This window comes from Arvicola amphibius, chromosome 2 (genome assembly GCF_903992535.2).
Source record: "Arvicola amphibius chromosome 2, mArvAmp1.2, whole genome shotgun sequence".
Classification (NCBI taxonomy): domain Eukaryota; kingdom Metazoa; phylum Chordata; class Mammalia; order Rodentia; family Cricetidae; genus Arvicola; species Arvicola amphibius.
In genome coordinates, this window is record NC_052048.2 from 20,858,436 (window position 1) to 20,878,356 (window position 19,921).

The 19,921-nt window shown below is 46.8% G+C and overlaps 1 protein-coding gene across 3 annotated transcripts; it reads left to right on the top strand.

Moving 5' to 3' along the window:
• Positions 1 to 3,524: 3,524 nt before the first annotated feature.
• Itfg2 (integrin alpha FG-GAP repeat containing 2) lies at positions 3,525 to 19,875 on the top strand. Of its 3 annotated transcripts, none has more exons than XM_038320212.1 (12): positions 3,525 to 3,864; positions 11,668 to 11,763; positions 13,249 to 13,290; positions 13,482 to 13,650; positions 14,650 to 14,789; positions 15,192 to 15,340; positions 15,915 to 16,012; positions 16,100 to 16,153; positions 16,422 to 16,513; positions 17,687 to 17,804; positions 18,883 to 19,056; positions 19,132 to 19,875. In XM_038320212.1, the coding sequence occupies exons 2-12, from the start codon at positions 11,761 to 11,763 to the stop codon at positions 19,233 to 19,235; spliced, it is 1,143 nt and encodes a 380-aa protein (XP_038176140.1). In that variant the 5' UTR covers positions 3,525 to 3,864; positions 11,668 to 11,760; the 3' UTR covers positions 19,236 to 19,875. The 3 variants fall into 3 exon arrangements, 2 of the variants coding, with proteins under 2 accessions (XP_038176140.1, XP_038176139.1); XR_005284376.1 differs by lacking the exon at positions 3,525 to 3,864 and adding an exon at positions 4,726 to 4,950 and having other exon boundaries at positions 17,687 to 17,773; XM_038320211.1 differs by lacking the exon at positions 3,525 to 3,864 and adding an exon at positions 4,733 to 4,950.
• The last annotated feature ends 46 nt before the right edge of the window (positions 19,876 to 19,921 follow it).

Consider the following 19,921-nt stretch of genomic DNA (forward strand, 5'->3'; position numbering starts at 1 on the left):
GCCCCTGTTGTGGCAGTCATCTTGGGTGTTTTGCCTGTACACCGTGTGCATACTTGGCATCTGTGGAGGCCTCGGGCATTGGGTGCTGCACATCAAACCTAGGTCTTCTGCAAGTGCACTTGACTTCTTGAGCCATCTCTGTAGGCCCAGCCCTTAGCTTCTTAAAGTATAAAAGCTCCAGCGTCACTGGTTGGCTAAGGTCACTTAGCTTGTTATGTGAATTCAAGTACTGATGAAGTACTTCTTAAATCTACCTCCTCTGTCTTATCAGGCACACACTGTATTCATATCTCTTACCTAACTTGAGTTTTGACCTTTGCAAGAAGCCAGGTGGCCCATGTCAGCCACATTGAACTTCTTTCTTTCTTTCTTTCTTTTTTTTTTTTTTTTGGTTTTTTTTTGGTTTTTTGAGACAGGGTTTCTCTGTAGCTTTGGAGCCTGTCCTGGACCCAGCTCTGTAGACCAGGCTGGCTGGGCTTGATTTTTAAGCCTGGTTCCTTTGGGTATTTCTAACTTTGACTTTTGACTTCACTTTAATGACAATACCAAGCAAGCCCTTGCTAAATTGCTAAATACTTAACAGTATAATCTTTGACCTGTACCAAGGACTCCCTGTGATACAATCTTTGATCTAACTGTCCTAAGAAAGAAGATTGGGCTATTTTACAGATGAGGAAACTCAACCAAAGCTTGGAGAACAGCTCAGTTACTAGATTGCTTACTCCAAAAGTGAGTACCTGGGTTTAGATCCCCAGCATCCATGTCAAAAGCTAGGTACTGGACCTAGAGAGACAGCTTAGTAGTTAGCACTTGCTCTTACAGAGGCCCAAGGTTTGGCCCCCACCCTGAGAAAAGGATGCACTGCTCTCTTGTACTCTCCATAGGCACTGCACATGGTGCATATGGAGATTGAGGCACTCACACATAAACTTTTTATATTTTAAAGACTTGTTTTTATTTCTGGCATGGTGACACACACCATTATTTTCAGCACTCAGGAGGCAAAGGCAAGGGTAATCCCTAAGTTCAAGACCAGCCTGGTCACATAGTGAATCCAGGGACAAATAGTGAGATAGTCCTTAAAAGCAGTGTGTATGTGTGAATTGCATGTATCTATGTGTGCAGTACTCAAGGATTGCAGAAGAAGCTGTTAAATTCCCTGGGACTAGAATTAGCAGTAGTTGTAAGCCACCCACCAAGTGGGTGCTGAGAACTGAACACAGGTCCTCTCCAAGAGCAGCAAGTCCTCCCAAGCTCCAACTCCAGGGGATCCAATGTCCAATGCACATCTTAAGTAAAACCAGGCATGAAGCACTGGATTAGATCCCCAGCACATGAACCTTAGCATGGTGGTGCACTTGGGAGGTATAGGCAGAGGGATCAGAAGTTCAAGGTTATTTTCAGCTACTTAAGTTCAAGACCAGCCTGAGATAGGTGAGACCCTGTCTAAAAAAAAAAAAAAAAAAAAAAGTTTGCAAAAGTCAAACAAATGTCTCCTTGAAGATGAGTTCTCTGAACTAGCCTAAATTACTTTGAGGTCATGTGATTTAGGGCAAGTCTTAGCCTTTCTACAATACATGGGTAAAAAGAATCCCAAATCCTGTTTGTCTGGAAAGCTCTTTGAGAGTCCAAGAACTTAAAATTTACTGTATTTTATAGAACAGTAGAAATGGAAAAGGCCTGTTTATTATAACATGAAAACTGTCTAGTGAAGATGATTTGATAAAGTGATTTAAGTCTTTATAGCCAAAGATAATCCTACATACTGAAGTTTGTCTAGACGACACTACTCATGTCTTCTAGACACTTGGCCCTTGCTCACCCACACTTCAGCATTTCTGCAGGGAATGTGCTCAGAAAGTCCAGCAGCAACTGCTCTGAGCTTAATAAAGATTTCTAAGTAGTTCCTGTCTGGAAATAAGCTAAAATGGAGTTCTGTAAACTGTGCCACCTAAATATTTCCAGCCTATGAGGTGTCACTTCTTCCTGCATATCTTTCTTCTCCTGCCCCCCACATCATTGTTCACCGTTCACCTGCTCTTTAAAAAGGCAACTTTATAATGTGAGACTCTTCCCGTTCCCATCAGTCTGAAGAGGAGAGTCCCTGCCATGGTGCCCACAAAACCTACAGGACCTAATGCCTTCTGCATGGTGCACCTGTGACATCCCCCTGGGAGCACCTCAAGTAAATTGTGTGTCCCATTTCAACTGAAGGAAAAAGTAACAACACTAAGAACTAGGGAAAAAAATACTTCTAAGAAAATCATTGCTGGAAAAAGGGATCCAGCCCTTTAGCTATGCAAGGCCCAGTCATGTGTTCCACTGTGATGTACTCAAAGGATGTGGGTGTACAAAGATTTGGGCTAGGGGTGTTTTAATGTGTAAATGCTTGCACAAGCATGAAGACCTGCTTCCAGATCCCTACCACCCATGTGAAAACTTGGCATCCTAAGGCATGCCTGTAACTGAAGCGAAGTGGTGCACAGTTCACTGGCCACACACACTACATGAAGAAGTAAGCTCTGGGTTAAGTGAGAAACCATGTCTCAATAAGATGGAGAAGCAACTGGGGAAGACAATTCAAAATCAACCTCTGACTTTCACGTATGTCCAGATGGTCAAGCACACTCACAAGTGCACAGACATAACAGAATACTTAGTTTATACCTTTTTTTATTTTTACGGACATTCTTTCCTATCTAACTTTATTTGGCTCTCTTGATTGGCAAAAGACATGGCATCCAAAGTTATGAATGACATGACATGACCTTCATGATGATAAACAATTGTACAAACTGGGGCTGGAGAGATGGCTCAGTGGTTAAGAGCTCTGGCTGCTCTCTACCAGAGGTCCCGAGTTCGGTTCCCAGCAACCACATGGTGGCTCAACCTTCTGCAATGAGATCTGACCCCCTCTTCTGGCCTACAGACATACATGCAGGTGGAACACTGTAATAAATATTGTGGGAAAAAAACAATTGCACAAACAACCAGACACTGCGACTGAAATTCCAGTATTAAGAAAAAAACTAAAAAAATGCAACAAAAAATAAATTACTTATATGCAGGCACAAACACTATAAGGTTGGTTTTGTTTTCTCCTTAAAAACCTAGTAAGACGTTTAGGGGTTGAACAAGGTTGACAAGTAGACAGCAGGTAGGTGAGCATACAACCCCTCCATGAATAACTGAGTTTGTAGCACCAGGCACACCTGTGTGACCTGGACCTTCCAATGGATCTAGCCGCCCCCGCAGCTCACCGGACAATAGAGGTTGGTAACCATTTACCCAGGAATGGATTTGCAGTCCCCAGGACTGATTCCGACTGCCTCCTGCTTGCATTTTTCCTTTGTATTTTCAGCTGTCAGCCCCACTGAGACCAAATCCATCATTTTCCCTCTCCTGGTAGAAAGGTCTCACTTTCAGCCGTCTCTCACTACTTTCAACATAGAAAGGCCATCTCTGGCCCAACATACTCAAAGTGTATGTTTGTTTTGGTTGAGAAACCGTGTGTAAATCAGCCTGAGCTTGCACATTAAAAAAAAATGAGACAGCCTCATGTGTTTCAGGCTGGCCCTAGATTGCATGTGATTGAAGGTAACAACAAACTTCTGAACTCCTGCCTACCTCCCAAGAGCCAGGAAGGTGGTTTTTGTTTGTTTTTATTGTTTTTGTTTGGTTTTTGAGACAGGGTCTCATGTAACCAAAGTTGGCATAGAACTAGTTCAGGGCTGACTTTGAAATCTTGCTCCTGCCTACTCCTCCCACGTGCTGGAGTTACAGACAAGTCTGACCACATCTGGCTTAGTACTCCTGTTGTCTTACGAAGACACCTCAAAAGAATGGCAGGACCTGACTCAACAGGTAAGTACCCCAAAGCAGCCAGTCCTGAGAATAAGGATCCCACCTAAACTAGAGTAAGACCACTTGAAAGGGGAGGCTTTGTGCTGGTCGTGGGGGCCAAAGAGTCCCAGCAACTTTCACTTTCCTAGGTACTGTAACAGTGACCGGAAAGCCCCTAGCATTTTGGATCAAACATCTCACGTCTACCACTTTCAGCCAAGTTACTCAATCTTGCTGAAAGTGTTTTCCTCATGTGAAGAAACATTTAAGCTTACATAGCTGTGTTGATTTTAGAGGCGTGCTTTGTGGTAGGCGCTGCTTACAGAGTACACAACATAAAAACTGCTTTTTCATTATAATCCAGAATGTTATATATGTAAGTAGAAACAACTGAAACAAAGCTGTCACAAAGTAATTCTATTTACTACTGGAGTCTTTTCGTATTCGCATTTTTAAACGTTTTGTGATGGTTTTCTTGCTGCCTGTGATCTGTGCATCACGTGGGTGTTTGGGACGCCAGAAGAGGGCGTCTGGTTTCGGATCTCTTGGAGCTGGAGTTAACGATGGGTGCGAGCGCCATATCAAGGCTGTGAATCGATCCTGGGTCCTCCGCAAAAGCAGCAAGTGCTCTTAATTGCTGAGCTATTTTCCTGGCCTCTTAATTTTTTTTAATGTGGGTTGCAATCCATTAAATTGTGTTGACAACTCCTTTGGGGTAATTTCATAAAAGAACTGTTGGGAAACAAAACTGTTAATTATGACAGCTACTAATAAGACCAACCGTTGATGGTTTGACTCCCCTAAGAGGAGACAGTGCAGCCGCCCGGCCTCAGGTCGGCTCGTGGCCCGGAAGGCCTGCCTCCTTCCCTAAGGTTAGGCGAAGAAAGCCGGAACTGGAGGCTCAGGCGGTGACGTACACTTCCGGTTTGGTGGCTTTAACGCGCGCCCGCGCGCGGCTGTCGTGAGGACTCGGGGTCGTTTGGCGCGGTGGCCCCAGCCCTCCAGAGTGCCATGAGGTCGGTTAGCTACGTGCAGCGCGTGGCGCTGGACTTCAGCGGGAGCCTTTTCCCGCACGCCATCTGCCTCGGAGACGTCGATAACGACGCGGTGAGTACATGCGCACTGCAAATGACAGCACTTGGGCGGGGCGAGAGGTGGGAAGTAGCTTGTGGTGCGCGTGCGCACTGGAGCCATCATGGCGTACGGAAGACAAACTTGATTGACAGACTCTGAGCAACACAGCCGGCGGCTTAATTGGACAGGAACCTCTGGAACAGTTTTGTTTTGTTTTTTAAGTTTTAAATTTTACGTGTAGAATGTTTTTCTGCATGTACATCTATGTACCATGTGTGCAGTGTCCATGGAGACCAGAAGAGGACCATTGGATCCCCTAGAAGTGGAGTAACAAACAGCTGTGAGCTGCCACGTGGGTGCTGGGACTCGAACCCTATTCCTCTGGAAGAGCAGCGAGTGTCTTAACTGCTGGGTTAAGCCATATGTTATGTTTGTTATTAATAATTTTAAAGAATAGATAGTTGGTCCTTTTGCCCAGCTCAATGATTTGTCAGAGTAGGCACCTTGTAAAGCAGCGATCAAGTTCCCTGCATTATTGCTTCCCCTAGTCATATACTCTTTCAAAACTCTACCTTTCAAAGCCCCCAATTGGAGACAGCGTTTCTCTAAAACAGCCCTGGTTATACTGAACTGCTTTGTAGACCAGGATGTCCTCGAACTCAGAGAGATTCACCTGTCTCCGCCTCCCAAGGACTGGGATTAAAGGCTTGCGCCACCACCACCATATATTTTTTTTATATACCAGTAAATTTCGTTTAATAATATCGCTCTACTTTTGGCTCTGCCCTCTACCTATGGCTCCGCCCTCTACCTATGGCTCCGCCCTCCCGTCCTCTAGGCTGCCATGCTTGCACACTTGTTATTGCCCTTGGCTTCGGCACTAGAATCAACAGGTAGACTTCTCTGCTGCCGCAGTCGGCAGCGGATAGCCTACAATCAATATTGATCATGCCAGGCTTCTACTGTGCCCACCCAGAATAGACTCAAGTGTCTGGCGACTTCGTAGTGCTACCCGTTTGTTGAACTGCACAAGCTATTCCCACCAACTCTTTTCTTTCCTAGGCAATTGTTCCTTTTCTCATCGTTTTTATAAATAAATACAGATTATAGAGGTGGAGCCCATCGTTTCACATCTGGGCGCAGTTAAAGCTCTGGAACTATTAGAGTTATCAGTATTAGCGGCCCTCTCAATCCAAGTGCTCCATGCCCAGGATTCACCAGACCCACATAGGGAAAAGAATGGATCTGTACTGAATATGTTCAAGTTCCATTTATTGACACCATTACACAAACAGTACGGAACAGCGACTATAGTATAGTCCTAGTGAAGGGAATACTTTTGAGGAATGCATTGTTGGATTACTTTGTGGTCCTAACATCATAGTGTGTGCTTACACAAACCTGAATGGCATTTATCCTGACATATAGAGCCCAGCATTGGCCCACCTCTATGCTGCATGGGTCTGTATTCATATAGCCCCCGTGATGATTTAAAGTGATATGGTAGCAATCTGAGAACAGAGCTGCCAAACACTTGTCTAACCATGAACAAAGCCCTGGATTGGATTCTTGGTACCACAGAAATAAATAAAAGAATAAGGATTGAGTTGGGCATGGTGGCACACCTTTAGTCCCAGAATTGGGGAGGCAGAGGCAGGCAGATCTCAGAGTTCAAGGCCAGCCTGCTTGACACAGCAAGTTTTGGGACAGCCAGGACTACACGGAGAAACCCTGTCTCAAAAAAAGAGAGAGAGAGAGAAAGAGAGAGGGGGGGCTAGAGAAAAGAAAAGAAAAATTGTCCAAGAGGTTATGTACAAACACTAGTCTGTGGTTACAGAATTCCTGTAACCAATGCCCCACAGATACAGAGGTTCAGCTGTACTTTCTGCTGCTCTTACTTTTCTTGCCTACATTGTGAACACCATTGCTATAACATCCTTAAGAATAGGATTTGTGTGTGTGAGCACCTGAAACTGAAGTTACAAATGGTCGTGAGCTGACGTGTGGAGGCTGGGAAGCAAAACTGGTTTTCTCCAAGAACAGCAAGTACTCTAAACCACTAAGCCAATCTCTTCATCTCCCACGCTCAATAATTTTAAAATTACACTTGCTCATTTGCATGTGCAAGTACAGGGTGAGCAGTATAGAGGTCAAAGAACCACACACGCGCCACAGTGCAGTATAGAGGTCAAGAACAACTTGCAGGAATCAGTGCTCACATCTACCACATGGATACTGCCCAGGGATCAAACTCAGGTTTTCAATATAAAATTGTTACAAAAGGCTAGTGTGAAAAACAAAATATTGTATGTTGGCAGTGTTGGTCCCGGTGCTATTTAAAGAAAGACAAAGCAAATGTGATTGTTGAGCAGCCACCTGAAGAGCTGTGTGTGTAATTAGGGGGAAAGTTGGAAGAAGTTGGGAAAATGGACGAGTTAACAAATGGTCAGCTGCAGCACGTGACTGTAGATAAACATTGTTATTGTATGAGGGTGTAGCCCAGTGGCTGGGCACATGTCTAGAACGTGTGAGACCCTGCCTTCCTTTCCCACCACCGTGCCAACATAGAAAAAAGAAAGGGAAAAATTTGCTGCTAAGCGAGGTGCACATCTGTAATCTCAGTACTCAGGAGGGAGAGAAAGGAGGATCATTGCAAGTCTGTGGCCACCTTGATCTGCACAGCAGATTCCAGGACTACATGGTGAAACGCTGTCTCAGAATTACCAATAAAACATGGTTGTGGCCAGGTGGTGGTAGTGCATGTCTTTAATCCCAGCACTCAGGAGGCAGAGGCAGGAGGATCTCTGTGGGTTCGAGGCCAGCCTGGTCTACAGAGTGAGTTCCAAGAGAGCCAGGGCTACACAGAGAAACCCTGTCTCAGAGGAAATAAAATAATAATAATAATAATAATAATAATTATAATAAAAAAGCATGCTTTGTGGTCCCCAAATATATGGGGCTTGGGGAGTGAGGACAAAGACTGATTTAAACCTGATAAACCCTTAGCCTACAGTTCTTTGAAGCTCATTTATTTCCTGCTGAGATGGAGGCAGAAGCCGGGAATAAAGCATGCTTTTAGGCCACCCACAGAAGCCTGCCTGGATGTGGCACAGCAAGTCTTTGGGAGACTGAAGCAGATCACAGGAAGATTAAACCTTTCTCATTCAGCACTGCTGAGCGTGGTGGACTTTCTCTCAGGGCTTCTTTAATGTCGCTCTGTGGCCTGGTGAAGCCAGAGCTTAGCTCTGTCAGAGCATCAGATCTGATGGGAAGCTGTCAAGTGCTAGAAAGCCGGGAGCCACCCTGGAAATGGCCTCTCCCGCATGCTGCCTCAGGTTGCCCGACTGGGTCACATCTGCTTGCTCAGTGTACTTACTGTGCTGTTTTATGGTTCATTTTCTGTCTCTGTGGCTCTGCAAAACTGAGAGGTCCTTCTCACCAAGAAGGGAGGATGGCTGAGCATTCTAGAAACTGGAGGGCCGGCTGAGCGTTTTCTTTCTTGGATAAAGTCCCACAGTGTACCTCCCCGAGGCTGACCTGGGATTAGCAGTCCTCCCCTCCTTCCTCAAACTCTGGGTGCTGGGATTATAGGCATGCACACCATTCATTGTAGGCTCCTCTCGGCATTTTATACGTGAAAAAAATGTAAGCAGGGACAGCAGATAAAGGCGCTTACCACCAAGTCTGGTGATCTGAGTTTGGGCTCTAGGATCCACATGGTAGAAGGAGAGAGCTGTTTCTTACAAGTTGACCCATACACATGGCACATATATGTGTGTGCATAGACACACACGCAAGTAAATACATGTAATTTTAAAAATACTTGTTTTGGAAGCACAAAGACAATTGTATTAAAACTTAAAAGAAAAACCTGGCAGGCAAGCTGTCAAACAGCAGCAGCTGCCTGAGGTAAAGAAGGGAAAGGCCATGCCATTTTAGCGGGAAACGAGGTCAGACACATGACACACGAGCAACTGCATGGTGGGGAGGGAAGCCTGAAATGCCTTCCAAAAGCTCCAGGTGTTAGGGAAAGCGTTCTTAGAGAGGACAGAGGCAAGGGGAAGTTGCACTTTTATGGATATGCAGAAAAGCAGGCAGGCATGCAACCCTACATGGCTATGGCCCTATAAGTTGTTTGGTTTTTTCCTTCTTTTTTGATTTATTTATTTACTATGTAGTGTTCTGCCTGCATGTATGCCTGTAGGCCAGAAGAGGGCGCCAGATCTCATTACAGATGGTTTTGAGCCACCATGTAGTTGCTGGAAATTGAACTCAGAACCTCTGGAAGAGTAGGCAATGCTCTTAACCACTGAGCCATCTCTCCAGCCCCGACCCATAAGTTTCTGCTTTAAAATTTTTAAGAAAAGGGTATTCACGATTGGAGAGGCGGCTTGGTGTCTAAGAGTACTGACTGTTCCTCCAGAGGACCCCAGTTTTACTCCCAGCACTCGGGCTCTCAACTACCGGTAACTCTAGTTCCAGGGGCTCTGACACGCTCTTCTGACCTCTGAGGACACCTGGCATGCACAAGGTGCACAGACATACATGCAGCCAAAACACCCGTACACATAAAATAAAAATAAATCTTTTAGAGCAAGAGAGAGCTGGGTTTGGTGGGGTGTATACCTTTAATTCCAACATTCAGGAGGCAGAGGCAGGCCCATCCCTGTGAGTTCAGAGCCAGCCTGGTCTACAGAGTTAGTTCCATAACAGCCAGTGCTGTTACACAGAGAAATCTTGTCCAAAGAAGAGGGGGTGGGTGGGTAAAAATGGGATCAGAAAAATCTGTGTTAAAATCCAACAGTTGCACTATGAATCCTCTCTCCATGGTGTCTGCAAAAGTTCTCTCAGGTGACTATAATTGAGACCTCAGCTGTCAGGGCTGTAATAAGCAGAATATATGCTGCTAGTCCCTTTTTTGTTGTTGTTGTTGTTGTTGTTGTTTGTTTTGTTTTGTTGTTGTTTTTTGGTTTTTCGAGACAGAGTTTCTCTGTAGCTTTGGAGCCTGTCCTAGAACTAGCTCTTATAGCCCAGGCTGGCCTCAAACTCACAGAGATCCTCCTGCCTCTGCCTCCCAAGTGCTGGGATTAAAGGCATGTGCCACCACTGCCCGGCTTCCTTTTTTGTTTTTTTTTTTTAATAACCTTGCACAAAGCTCCCATAAATATTAAAAAATACATTTTTAAAAGTCAAATCATTACGTCAATCCCAGTTTGTCTCAAATGTCTTTGTTTTTTGGGGAGGGCTCTCAGATAGCTGGCTCTAACTGACTCATGTCACAATGTGAGGCTTCTTACTGTAGATCCACCACCACATTAATATTGTTAATTAATATTGATCTCTTAAGAATCTAACTTAGCTTCCTCTCTTTGGGGGAGACATTGTCTTCTTCCCAAGAGAAGATCAGGAAACTGGAGAAGCAGGGCTTGGAGCCACCCGGTTATCATGAGGACTCCCCAAATGGATTAGCCATGGTGGGGAGAGGCTCCATGAAGGGACCCTCCCTCCCTCAGAGCCAAGAGACTGACACCAACAACACCTTCAGGCCCCATCCCTGAGACGGGTCCATTCCTCTATGGTCCCATAATGAAAATCATTAAAACTTAGGGGTCTTGTAAAAAGAGATGGGACCCTGGGAACTGACTTTGTATTTTTGACCTCTGACAAAATAGAAAGTCTGAAGTAATATTTTTCCAAAGTTCACTATTGGACTGTTTTCAAACGTATCCCATTTGTAAAGGACAAGTGAGTGTACAAGGTCAGGCATTTTTGGGCGGAGAGCTGTGCTGCTAGCTGATCTACCTGGATCACTGCTTTTGTGTAGAACTTTTCCATTGTGCACACACGGAAGTAAGGTCTAGGAAACTGACTGTGTTGGTTCCAAAATATGTGTTTGTTGTTGGGTTCCTTTTACTTCACCTGTGCCAGGCAACTGCCCTGCTGCTGAAACACCCCTAGCTCCTGGGCAACCAGTCTCAGAAGATTTTTTCCCCCTGAAACATGTTCTCACTGTGTAACCCAGGCTGGCCTTGAACTTGCTGCCCTCTGGCCTCCATCTCCTGAGTGCTGGGATCACAGGCACATCTACCATACCTCTCAATGCCTTTTTTTATTTAGAGACAGTATTAGGCTGGCCTTAAATTTGCTACGTAACTTGAGAATGGCCTCAAACTTCCGACACCGTGCATTCGCATCCAGTGCTGATTTTATGGTGTGTGCCACGATGCCTGTTTTCTCTTGTTTTTGTTGTTGTTGTTTTTCTTTTGATTTTTGAGACACTATGTGGCCCTGACTGTAGACCAGATCTTGTGCCTCTGACTCAGGAGTACAGGGACCAAAGCAATGCCATCACACCCAGCAACCATGCCTGGTTTTATGTGGTACTAGGGATAGGACCAGGGCCTCAGGCATTTTAGGCAAAGCACATTACCAACCGAGCTACACCTGGAGCCATCAAAGGCTTTCTTTTATGTTTTTTTTTTGTTTTGTTTTTTGTTTTGTTTTTTGTTTGTTTGTTTTTCGAGACAGGGTTTTTCTGTGTAACTTTGGCTTCCTGGAACTCACTCTGCAGACCAGGCTGGCCTCGAACTCACAGAGATCCACCTGCCTCTGCCTCCTGAGTGCTGGGATTGCAAGCATGCGCCACCACTGCCCAGCAATGTTGGTTTTTTCCAGAACAAACTAAGCTGAGAAGCGGTTGCTGGGGTTTCATAAAATTCCTTCCTAACATTGCTCTCTCTCCATTTGCAGTTAAATGAACTAGTGGTGGGAGACACCAGTGGAAAACTGTCTGTGTATAAGAACGATGACAGCCGCCCGTGGCTCACCTGCTCCTGCCAGGGAATGGTCAGTCTGTATCTCTGCGGCGCTTGGGAAGGAGCCTGGATACCTTTGTGTTGGTCTGCCAAGGAGTCCCATGGGATTCCCTAGCAACTCAGCTGAGTTACTGCTTCAGAGTTTGTTTTCTGGGGGAGGGTAATCCCAGGAATTGCTCTCATCTGTCCCTCTTTCAACTCTCTCACAAGACTATTTTCTTACTTTGCTTTCTGTTGCTGTGATAAATGTCATGGCCAAAAATAACTTGGGGAGGAAGGAGCTTATTTCAGCTTACAGTTTATAGTCTATTGTGAAGTCGGAAGTTGGGGCAGGCTCTCCAGGCGGGAACCTGGAAGCACGAACTCAAGGAGAGCAGGGAACTGCTTGCTGGCCTGCTTTCTTAGACAGCCCAGAACCACCTGGCCAGGGCTGGGCCCTCTCACATCAAGCATTAATCAAGAAATTGCCTACATGCAATCTGATGGAGGCATGTTCTCAGTTGGGGTTTCTCTTCTCGTATAACTCTAGCTTGTGTCAGTTTGACAGGGTTAGAAAAGACAACTATAGTGTCCTTCATGTTGTAGAATGAGCTTGCTGCTTTATGGAGGCTGCCTAAGATTGTCTGATAGTATGCAGTGTAGTCATGCACAGCTAACAACAAGGATGCGTTCTGAGAAATGCCTTGTTAGGTTCTTTTAACATCAGGTGCCCACCGCAGCATTTATATAAGCTGCCACAGCTACTGTGTTTCCTTAGTTTTATGAGGTGGGGTCTGGCTTTGTAGCTCAGGCCGGCATCCTCCTGCCTCGTCCTCTTAACTTGACACCCAGCTGTGTGATGGGATCTTATAGGTCTACCATAAGACATGTGCTGTGCTGTCCACTAAAATGTCCTTGTGCAATACATGTCTGTATAATAAAAGTAGGGATGATAATTGGAATAATCTAGAAATAATAATCAGGCTATTTTCTTATTTGGTGGGGTTTTTTGGGGATGGGGGCGGGAGGGGGACTTATAAGACATTGCCTTGCTGTGTAGCCCTGGCTAGCCTGGAATTCATGGCAGTGCTTCTGCCTCAGCCTCCTGAGTGCTCGAAGAGCACAGGTGGACACCACACAGCTAGATTTTATTCATTTTTACCTAAGTCTGAAGTTTTATCTGCTTGGGTCTTTGTATTGCTGTATGAATAAACCAAATTATATAGCTCAACGTGTCTATCAATAAAGACTATTCAGGGGGCTGGAGACATGGCTCAGAGGTTAAGAGCGTTGCCTGCTCTTCCAGAGGTCCTGAGTTCAATTCCTGGCAACCACATGGTGGCTCACAACCATCTGTAAATGAGGTCTGCTGCCCTCTTCTGGCCTGCAGACATACACACAGACAGAATATTGTATGCATAATAAATAAATAAATATTTAAAAATAAATAAATAAAGACTATTCGTATAGGTCACGTGACACAGCTTTAGGTGATTAGGAAGGAATGCCACCATCAGCCTCCTTTTCTCTCTTGCAGTTGACTTGTGTTGGGGTCGGAGACGTGTGTAATAAAGGAAAGGTAAGGACGCGGGGCTTCTTGGGCTAGGGTAGAAGCTCAGGTCCTTGCCTCCATTGTGACTCCTTGGGAAGGTCGGCCCTGGCCTTTGAGATCTGCTTCGACCTCATGCACCTTTACTGTACCTCCCTCTCTCTCTCTCTCTCTCTCTCTCTCTCTCTCTCTCTCTCTCTCTCTCTCTCTCTCTCTCACAGAACCTGGTGGTGGCCGTCAGCGCAGAGGGCTGGCTTCACTTATTTGACCTGACATCCACCAAGGCTCTGGATGCTTCTGGGCACCATGAGACTCTTGGAGAAGAACAGCGTCCTGTCTTCAGGCAGCACATCCCAGCCAACACCAAGGTCATGCTGATCAGCGACATCGGTGGGCACAAGCAGCCGAGGAGCAGGGACTGGGTTAAAGGGGAGAGTTGGGTCTATTTTGTACATTGTTGTGTGTATATTTTCTCTTTTTATTTGGTTTTACTTTATTTTCATTTATTGTATGTTTGAGGCATAGTTACTGAGCTCCTACTCAGTAACTAGGAGCTAGGGACCTAGTGTGAGCTAGGAACCATTCTGTGTTCTAGAATTACAAAGTGAATAAAGCAAGCAAAAAAAAAAAAAAAATCATACCGTCTTAGATTGTTCTGGGAAGAGACAGAATAAATTTTATAAGAAAATTAAATAATGAAGCTGGGAATTTGGCTCAGGATTAGAACATTGTCCAGCGTGACCAGGCCTGAGTTCATCCCAGTCGAAAATCAGTCATTCAGTGCTATAATAGAAGGTAGTAAGTGTTGGGATAAAATAAATCAAAGGGCTGAAGATAGCAAGGTATAGACAGCAATTTAAAAGATTTGTTTGTATTTAATTATGTGTAGGTTTGTGTGTGGGTATGTGCACATGAGTGAAGGTCAAACCCCTGTAGTTGGAATTACGGGAAGTTGTGAGCCATTTGACATAGTTATTGAGAACCTAACTGGGGTCCTCTGGAAGAGCAGCAAGTACTCTGAACTGCTGAGCCAGACCCATGAGGTAGCGATTTTAAATAGAGTTGTCCGGGACATTCTTGCTAGAAGGTGGCATTTGGGTAAAGTGTCAAGAGTGAGCTTAGCAACATGGGACTGGTGCTTGACCAGAAGTTATCTAGGTAGGAAGCGTGTGCCACGGATGTAGGAAACAGCGGAGATGATGGACCCTGCGTAGTATTTGAGTGAGAACCGGCACGAGCACAAGACCAGGCCAGAATGGGCAGTTACCACAGGATGTCATGGCCCAGAAGTCTGGACTCAACTGAAAGTGCCAGGAATGCCGGCTGTGCAAAGGGAGCCATAGCCCAAGCTGTGGTTCGGCTCCAAATCCATTGTTTCTGTGCCTGCAGATGGAGACGGGTGTTACGAGCTGGTGGTAGGATACACAGACCGTGTGGTACGGGCCTTCCGCTGGGAAGAGCTGGCTGAGGGACCTGAACACCTGACAGGGCAACTGGTGTCCCTCAAGAAGTGGATGCTGGAGGGTCAGGTGAGAAGCAGAGTTTGGGGGCCTACTCTAAGAGCCAGTGAAGAGAAAAGTCAAGAGGAGGCTTGTGGAATGTGGGGTCCATCCGGGAAGAAGGAAAACGTCCTTGCCAAGAGAGGTCCAGCATTTCTAGGAAAGGTCTCGGTGGAGTTCTAGTAACGGGCACAGAGTGCAAAGACTGCACTGAGAATTCAGTGTGGGAAGGCGTGTGCTGTGGGGCACACAGCAGGAGCCTGGGTCTGGGGTGGGTGGTGCCAGACAAGACTCATGGACCTTAGAACTCCTCCTGTCTCCATCAAACTGGAGGCTAATTCTCAGAAGCCCTGCCGTGTCTCCCCTGGTTCTGGCAGCAGAGTCTCCCTCCCTTCCTGATCTGCCCCCGTTAAGACTCTGTTCTCGGTGCAGGTCGACAGTCTCTCTGTGACCCCAGGGCCTCTGGGTGTGCCTGAGCTGGTTGTGTCACAGCCAGGGTGTGCTTACGCGGTTCTGCTGTGTACCTGGAACAAGGATGCTGGCTCCCCTTCCGCCTCTGAGGAGGCCACAGGAGACAGTAGGTAAGGGGATGAAGTGATGGGTGCAGCAGAGTAAGGGCAGGGTGACATTGTGGTGAGACAGGTCAGTGCAGGTGCCAAGGCTCCATCATCTGAGCCGCAGCCCAAGCACTTGGCCCCATTAGAAAAGACTGTTTAAGCTGGGCGGTGGTGGCGCACGCCTTTAATCCCAGCACTCGGGAGGCAGAGGCAGGCGGATCTCTGTGAGTTCGAGACCAGCCTGGTCTACAAGAGCTAGTTCCAGGACAGGCTTCAAAGCTACAGAGAAACCCTGTCTTGAAAAACCAAAAAAAAAAAAAAAAAAGAAAAGACTGTTTAGGACCAGGAGTCCTGGGCTTTAACCTTACGACATCTGAGCACCATGAGCCAGCCTTTGCAGAGATTCCACCATTCGGATTCAGGTCTCAGGACTCCCTCCCGGCACCCCATCACCCTTCCTTCCTTTTGCTGCATGAGTCAGAACGAGTCAGAGGTGGGCTTCTGAAAGTGAAGCTCCTGCAGTGATGGTGGATATAAAGGGCCTAGAGAACTCAGCTCCCTTGGTCTCCCATTGGCCCAATTTCTTTCTTGCCGACAGGGAAACCCCAGCTGCCCGAGACATAGTGCTGCACCAGACATCTGGCCGGATCCACAACAAGAACGTTTCCACTCACCTAATTGGCAACATCAAACAAGGTAAGGAAGGGGAAGAGCTGAACAAGGCAGTTCTGGGAGAAAGGAGACCCAGGGCCCTGCCCTCATTCCTACCTCCATCCCCCACAGGTCATAGCCCTGAAACTGGCAACTCAGGCCTCTTTGCCCTGTGCACCCTAGATGGTGAGTAGTCTGGGCTGGGTGGGGCGGGCGGGTCATGAGCAGACACCCTGAGGGGTCTGCTCAAAGGCCCAGCACATACATACATGCACACATAAACATGCACACACACATAGCACCACCCCCACCAGCACACACATCATACACACACACATACATACCACACACAGCCACACACATCCCAGCATGCACATATGCACAGCCCCCCAGATACACACACACATTGTCACACACCAGCACATGCACTCACACACCACCTCTCTTCCTGCAGGGACGCTGAAGCTGATGCAAGAAGCAGATAAGCTGTTGTGGTCGGTACAGGTGGATCACCAGCTCTTTGCCCTGGAGAAGCTAGATGTCACGGTGAGTGGACTTTTTCCCTTTTTGAGATTCATTTATTTACTTTTATGTGCATAGATGTTTTGACTGCATGTATGTCTGTGTGCCACATGTATGCCAGGTGCCCACAGAGGCCAGAAAAGGGCATCAGATCCCTAGAACTGCAGTTAGAGACAGTTGGTATCCACTTTGTGGGTGATAGGAATCAAGACCAGGTGCTCCAGAAAAAGCGAGTGTTCTTAATCACTGAGCCATCATTCCAATCTCATGAGAAGACATTTAAATGTACCCATGCCCACATCCTAGTCAACAGTGAACCTTTTTCGTAGACAAAATGAATGTGTCCCTCTCTTTATACTCAAGTGTGCCCTTATAGCACAGAATTTAATGCTTCTCTTTGAGGCTACTGGAAAATTACTTCCATGCCTTTCAACCAAAAATAATAGTCCTAAAGAAAGCAGGCCATAGGTCTAGAAATGGGCATTTGTCACGAATGTAGCTGAGTCTTGTGTTTTTATCTTGTCCATGAGTCTGTTTTTTATCAGTGTAGCCCTCAAATGACAGGGCCTACATTGCTCACACTGTGGTGCGTGCTCCACGGCTTTGACCAGTAGAACAGATCTGTGTTTGGTTCTTTCCTCTGCCTGTGACCTTGGGCTTTATTATGCCTCTGAGACGAAATGTTCCAGTATAAAACTAGAATACGGGCGGCGGTGGTGCACGCCTTTAATCCCAGCACTCAGGAGGCAGAGGTAGGTGGATCTCTGTGAGTTCGAGGCCAGCCTGGTCTACAAGAGCTAATTTCAGGACAGGTTCCTAAGCTACAGAGAAACCCTGTCTCAAAAAGTCAAATAAAACTGAGAATAATGTCTGCATCATAGTGTTGCTTTGAATATTAGGCAAAGTAGATTGCGATTGCCCTGTTGGGCACTTGGCACATGGGAGAACTACCCCAGTTTATAGTTTGCCACCCAGGGCCAAGCTCACGGTTCTTATAGCTCACGGCTCCACCACCCCACTATCAGATCTTTTGTTCTTTTCTGACACGGGAGCTAGCTATGTTCTGTGTAGCCCAGGCTGGCCTCTGCCTCTGCCTCTCAAGCCCTGAGATTACAGGTGTGTGCTATTACATCTGACTAGGTCTCTTTCTAAAGTAGCCTCTGACCCTTCTGGCACCCTGTCTTTGACCTTTTTCAGGACAATGGGCTTGAGGAGGTGGTAGCGTGTGCCTGGGATGGGCAAACATATATCATCGATCACAACCGCACTGTCGTCCGCTTCCAGGTGGATGAAAATATCCGTGCCTTCTGTGCAGGTGGGGCAGTAGCCTCTGAGCTCAGCTACTCAAGCTTACTTAGTAAATGTGCCAGAAAGTGATTGATTTGTTTCCATTAAGTGTAGCCCAAACTCGAATGGGTTCCTTAGTTTTCATTGGTGGGTGATGGATGGGTACCACGCTCCCATCTTTACAGTTTGTTTTCTAATTTGGATGGGAAATTTTATTTATTTTTATGTGTCTGAATGTTTGCCTGAATGTATGTCCATGTATCATGGCTGTGCAGTGCCCACAAAAGCCAGAAGAGGGTATCATATCCTCAGAACTCACGGTACAGATAGCTGGGTGTTAGGAATTGAACCTGGTCTTCTGAAAGAGGAGCCGGTGTGCTGAGCCATCTCTCCAGCCCCATCCTGGCAGTGTGGAATGAGATGTAAGCACAGTGAGGGCTCCGTCTCTAAATGTGTAAAGAATGGGATGACTGTGGGAGAGTGTTTTCAGCTGATCATGGCAGGTTGAAGAAAACGCTTCCAGAGTATTCTCTGTGATCTTAAATGCGGGACTTTGGAAAGCTGCAGGAGCTATCTGGGTGGCAGGGATACATCTGGCTAATAAAATAACAGTGGGACAATGGGCTGACAGTACAGTTTGGTGGTCGAGCCTTGACTGACATGTACAAAACTGGGCTCAGTCGCCAGGACCCCAAAATAAATGGAAGGAGCTAGAAAACACCCCAGTTACCTGAAAGGTTGGTGTGTGCTTTGGAAGGAAGAAGCAGGCCAAGAAAAGCCTTTCTGTCCAGTTATTTTGTTATATTTTGTTAATCTGCCCTTTGCACTAGCAGGGCTGTCTCTTTTACTCCAGAGTACCACTAAGATGAGAAGACCTACAAATACATCTTTTGGGGTGCTGACTGTGTCTTTCCCATTTCTAGAATGTGATATGTTTTACCATTTTACATCTTATACTGGGTTCTTAGCAGAGAAGAAATAGGAAAGATCTTGACTGATCTCTGTGAAGGGCCAATACTGCTGCCTCAGATGTCTTCTTGTCCTTGCCCTCCTCCTGCCACCAGGACTAAGTCTTGACGTTTCTCTTCTTGCCCCCCGTCTCCCAGGCCAGTATGCTTGCAAAGAGGGCCGCAACAGCCCCTGCTTGGTATACGTCACTTTCAATCAGAAGATCTATGTGTACTGGGATGTGCAGCTTGAGCGGATGGAGTCCACTAATCTGCTGAAGCTGCTGGAGGCTGAGCCTGAGTACCACAGCCTGCTGCAGGAGCTGGGTGTGGGTGAGTGTCAGCACAGCCAGTGGCCCCACACCCTGAGGCCCGGCAGTCTCTCACCCATCTCTTCTTGGCCTTCAGATCCTGATGATCTCCCTGCAGTCCGTACCCTGCTTCACCAGACTCTCTATCATCCGGACCAACCACCACAGTGTACCCCCTCAAGCTCCCAGGACCCCACCTAGCTGGACTTGGCCACTTAGCTGGTGAAGGATCCTTCTGAGCCCCCACCCTACCCCCAAAGTGATCCATGATCTTGGCCGGATGGGGAGTGCATATTACAGAGGAGCAGGACCTGGTTCTTGGCATGTAAGGATGGATGGTGGCACCCCTGAGAGCCTTTGATGAAGTGACGAGAGCCTCTGATGGGTGCCCCGTGGTTGCCACCCACATCCCAGGATCCTAGTCTTACAAATCACCCAGCTCCCTGTGCTTCCCTCCCCACATTCTTACTCTGATTGCAGAAAAACAGGCTTGTTTATGAGAAGAGGCAGCAAACCTTTTCCATGGTGCCAACGCCTGAAAGGGCACCAAGCTTCAGGCCTGAGGGGCTGCGGGAGCAGTGGATGAGCCCTCACCTCTCCCGGTCCCAGCGAGTGCCCACTTTAGCAGCAAAGCTCCAGGCAGCTGACATCAGTAGTTACTGCAGGACTGGCAGAGTGTTTGTTAACAGTTCTGAACGGGCATCCTTCAGGGCATTTTCCTGTCTTATCTTCCTGTGTTCTTCCATTTACTGAAGCAACCAGGTCAGGGCTTTCTCATTTTGCTGATCTCGCTCTCGGTTTGGTAGTAGTGGTGGTGGTTGTTTGGTTTTCATTGTTTTTGGTGGTGGTGGTGGTGGTGGTGGTGGTGGTGGTGGTGGTGGTGGTGG

What these genes read in the sequence shown, in the direction of transcription:
- Itfg2 (XM_038320211.1), top strand. Translation starts at nt 4,855, where the DNA reads ATGAGGTCGGTTAGCTACGTGCAGCGCGTGGCGCTGGACTTCAGCGGG. An exon ending in ACGTGTGTAATAAAGGAAAG is followed by an intron (nt 13,291 to 13,481) that starts GTAAGGACGCGG and finishes TCTCTCTCACAG; the next exon opens with AACCTGGTGGTGGCCGTCAG. An exon ending in TATCCGTGCCTTCTGTGCAG is followed by an intron (nt 17,805 to 18,882) that starts GTGGGGCAGTAG and finishes CCCGTCTCCCAG; the next exon opens with GCCAGTATGCTTGCAAAGAG.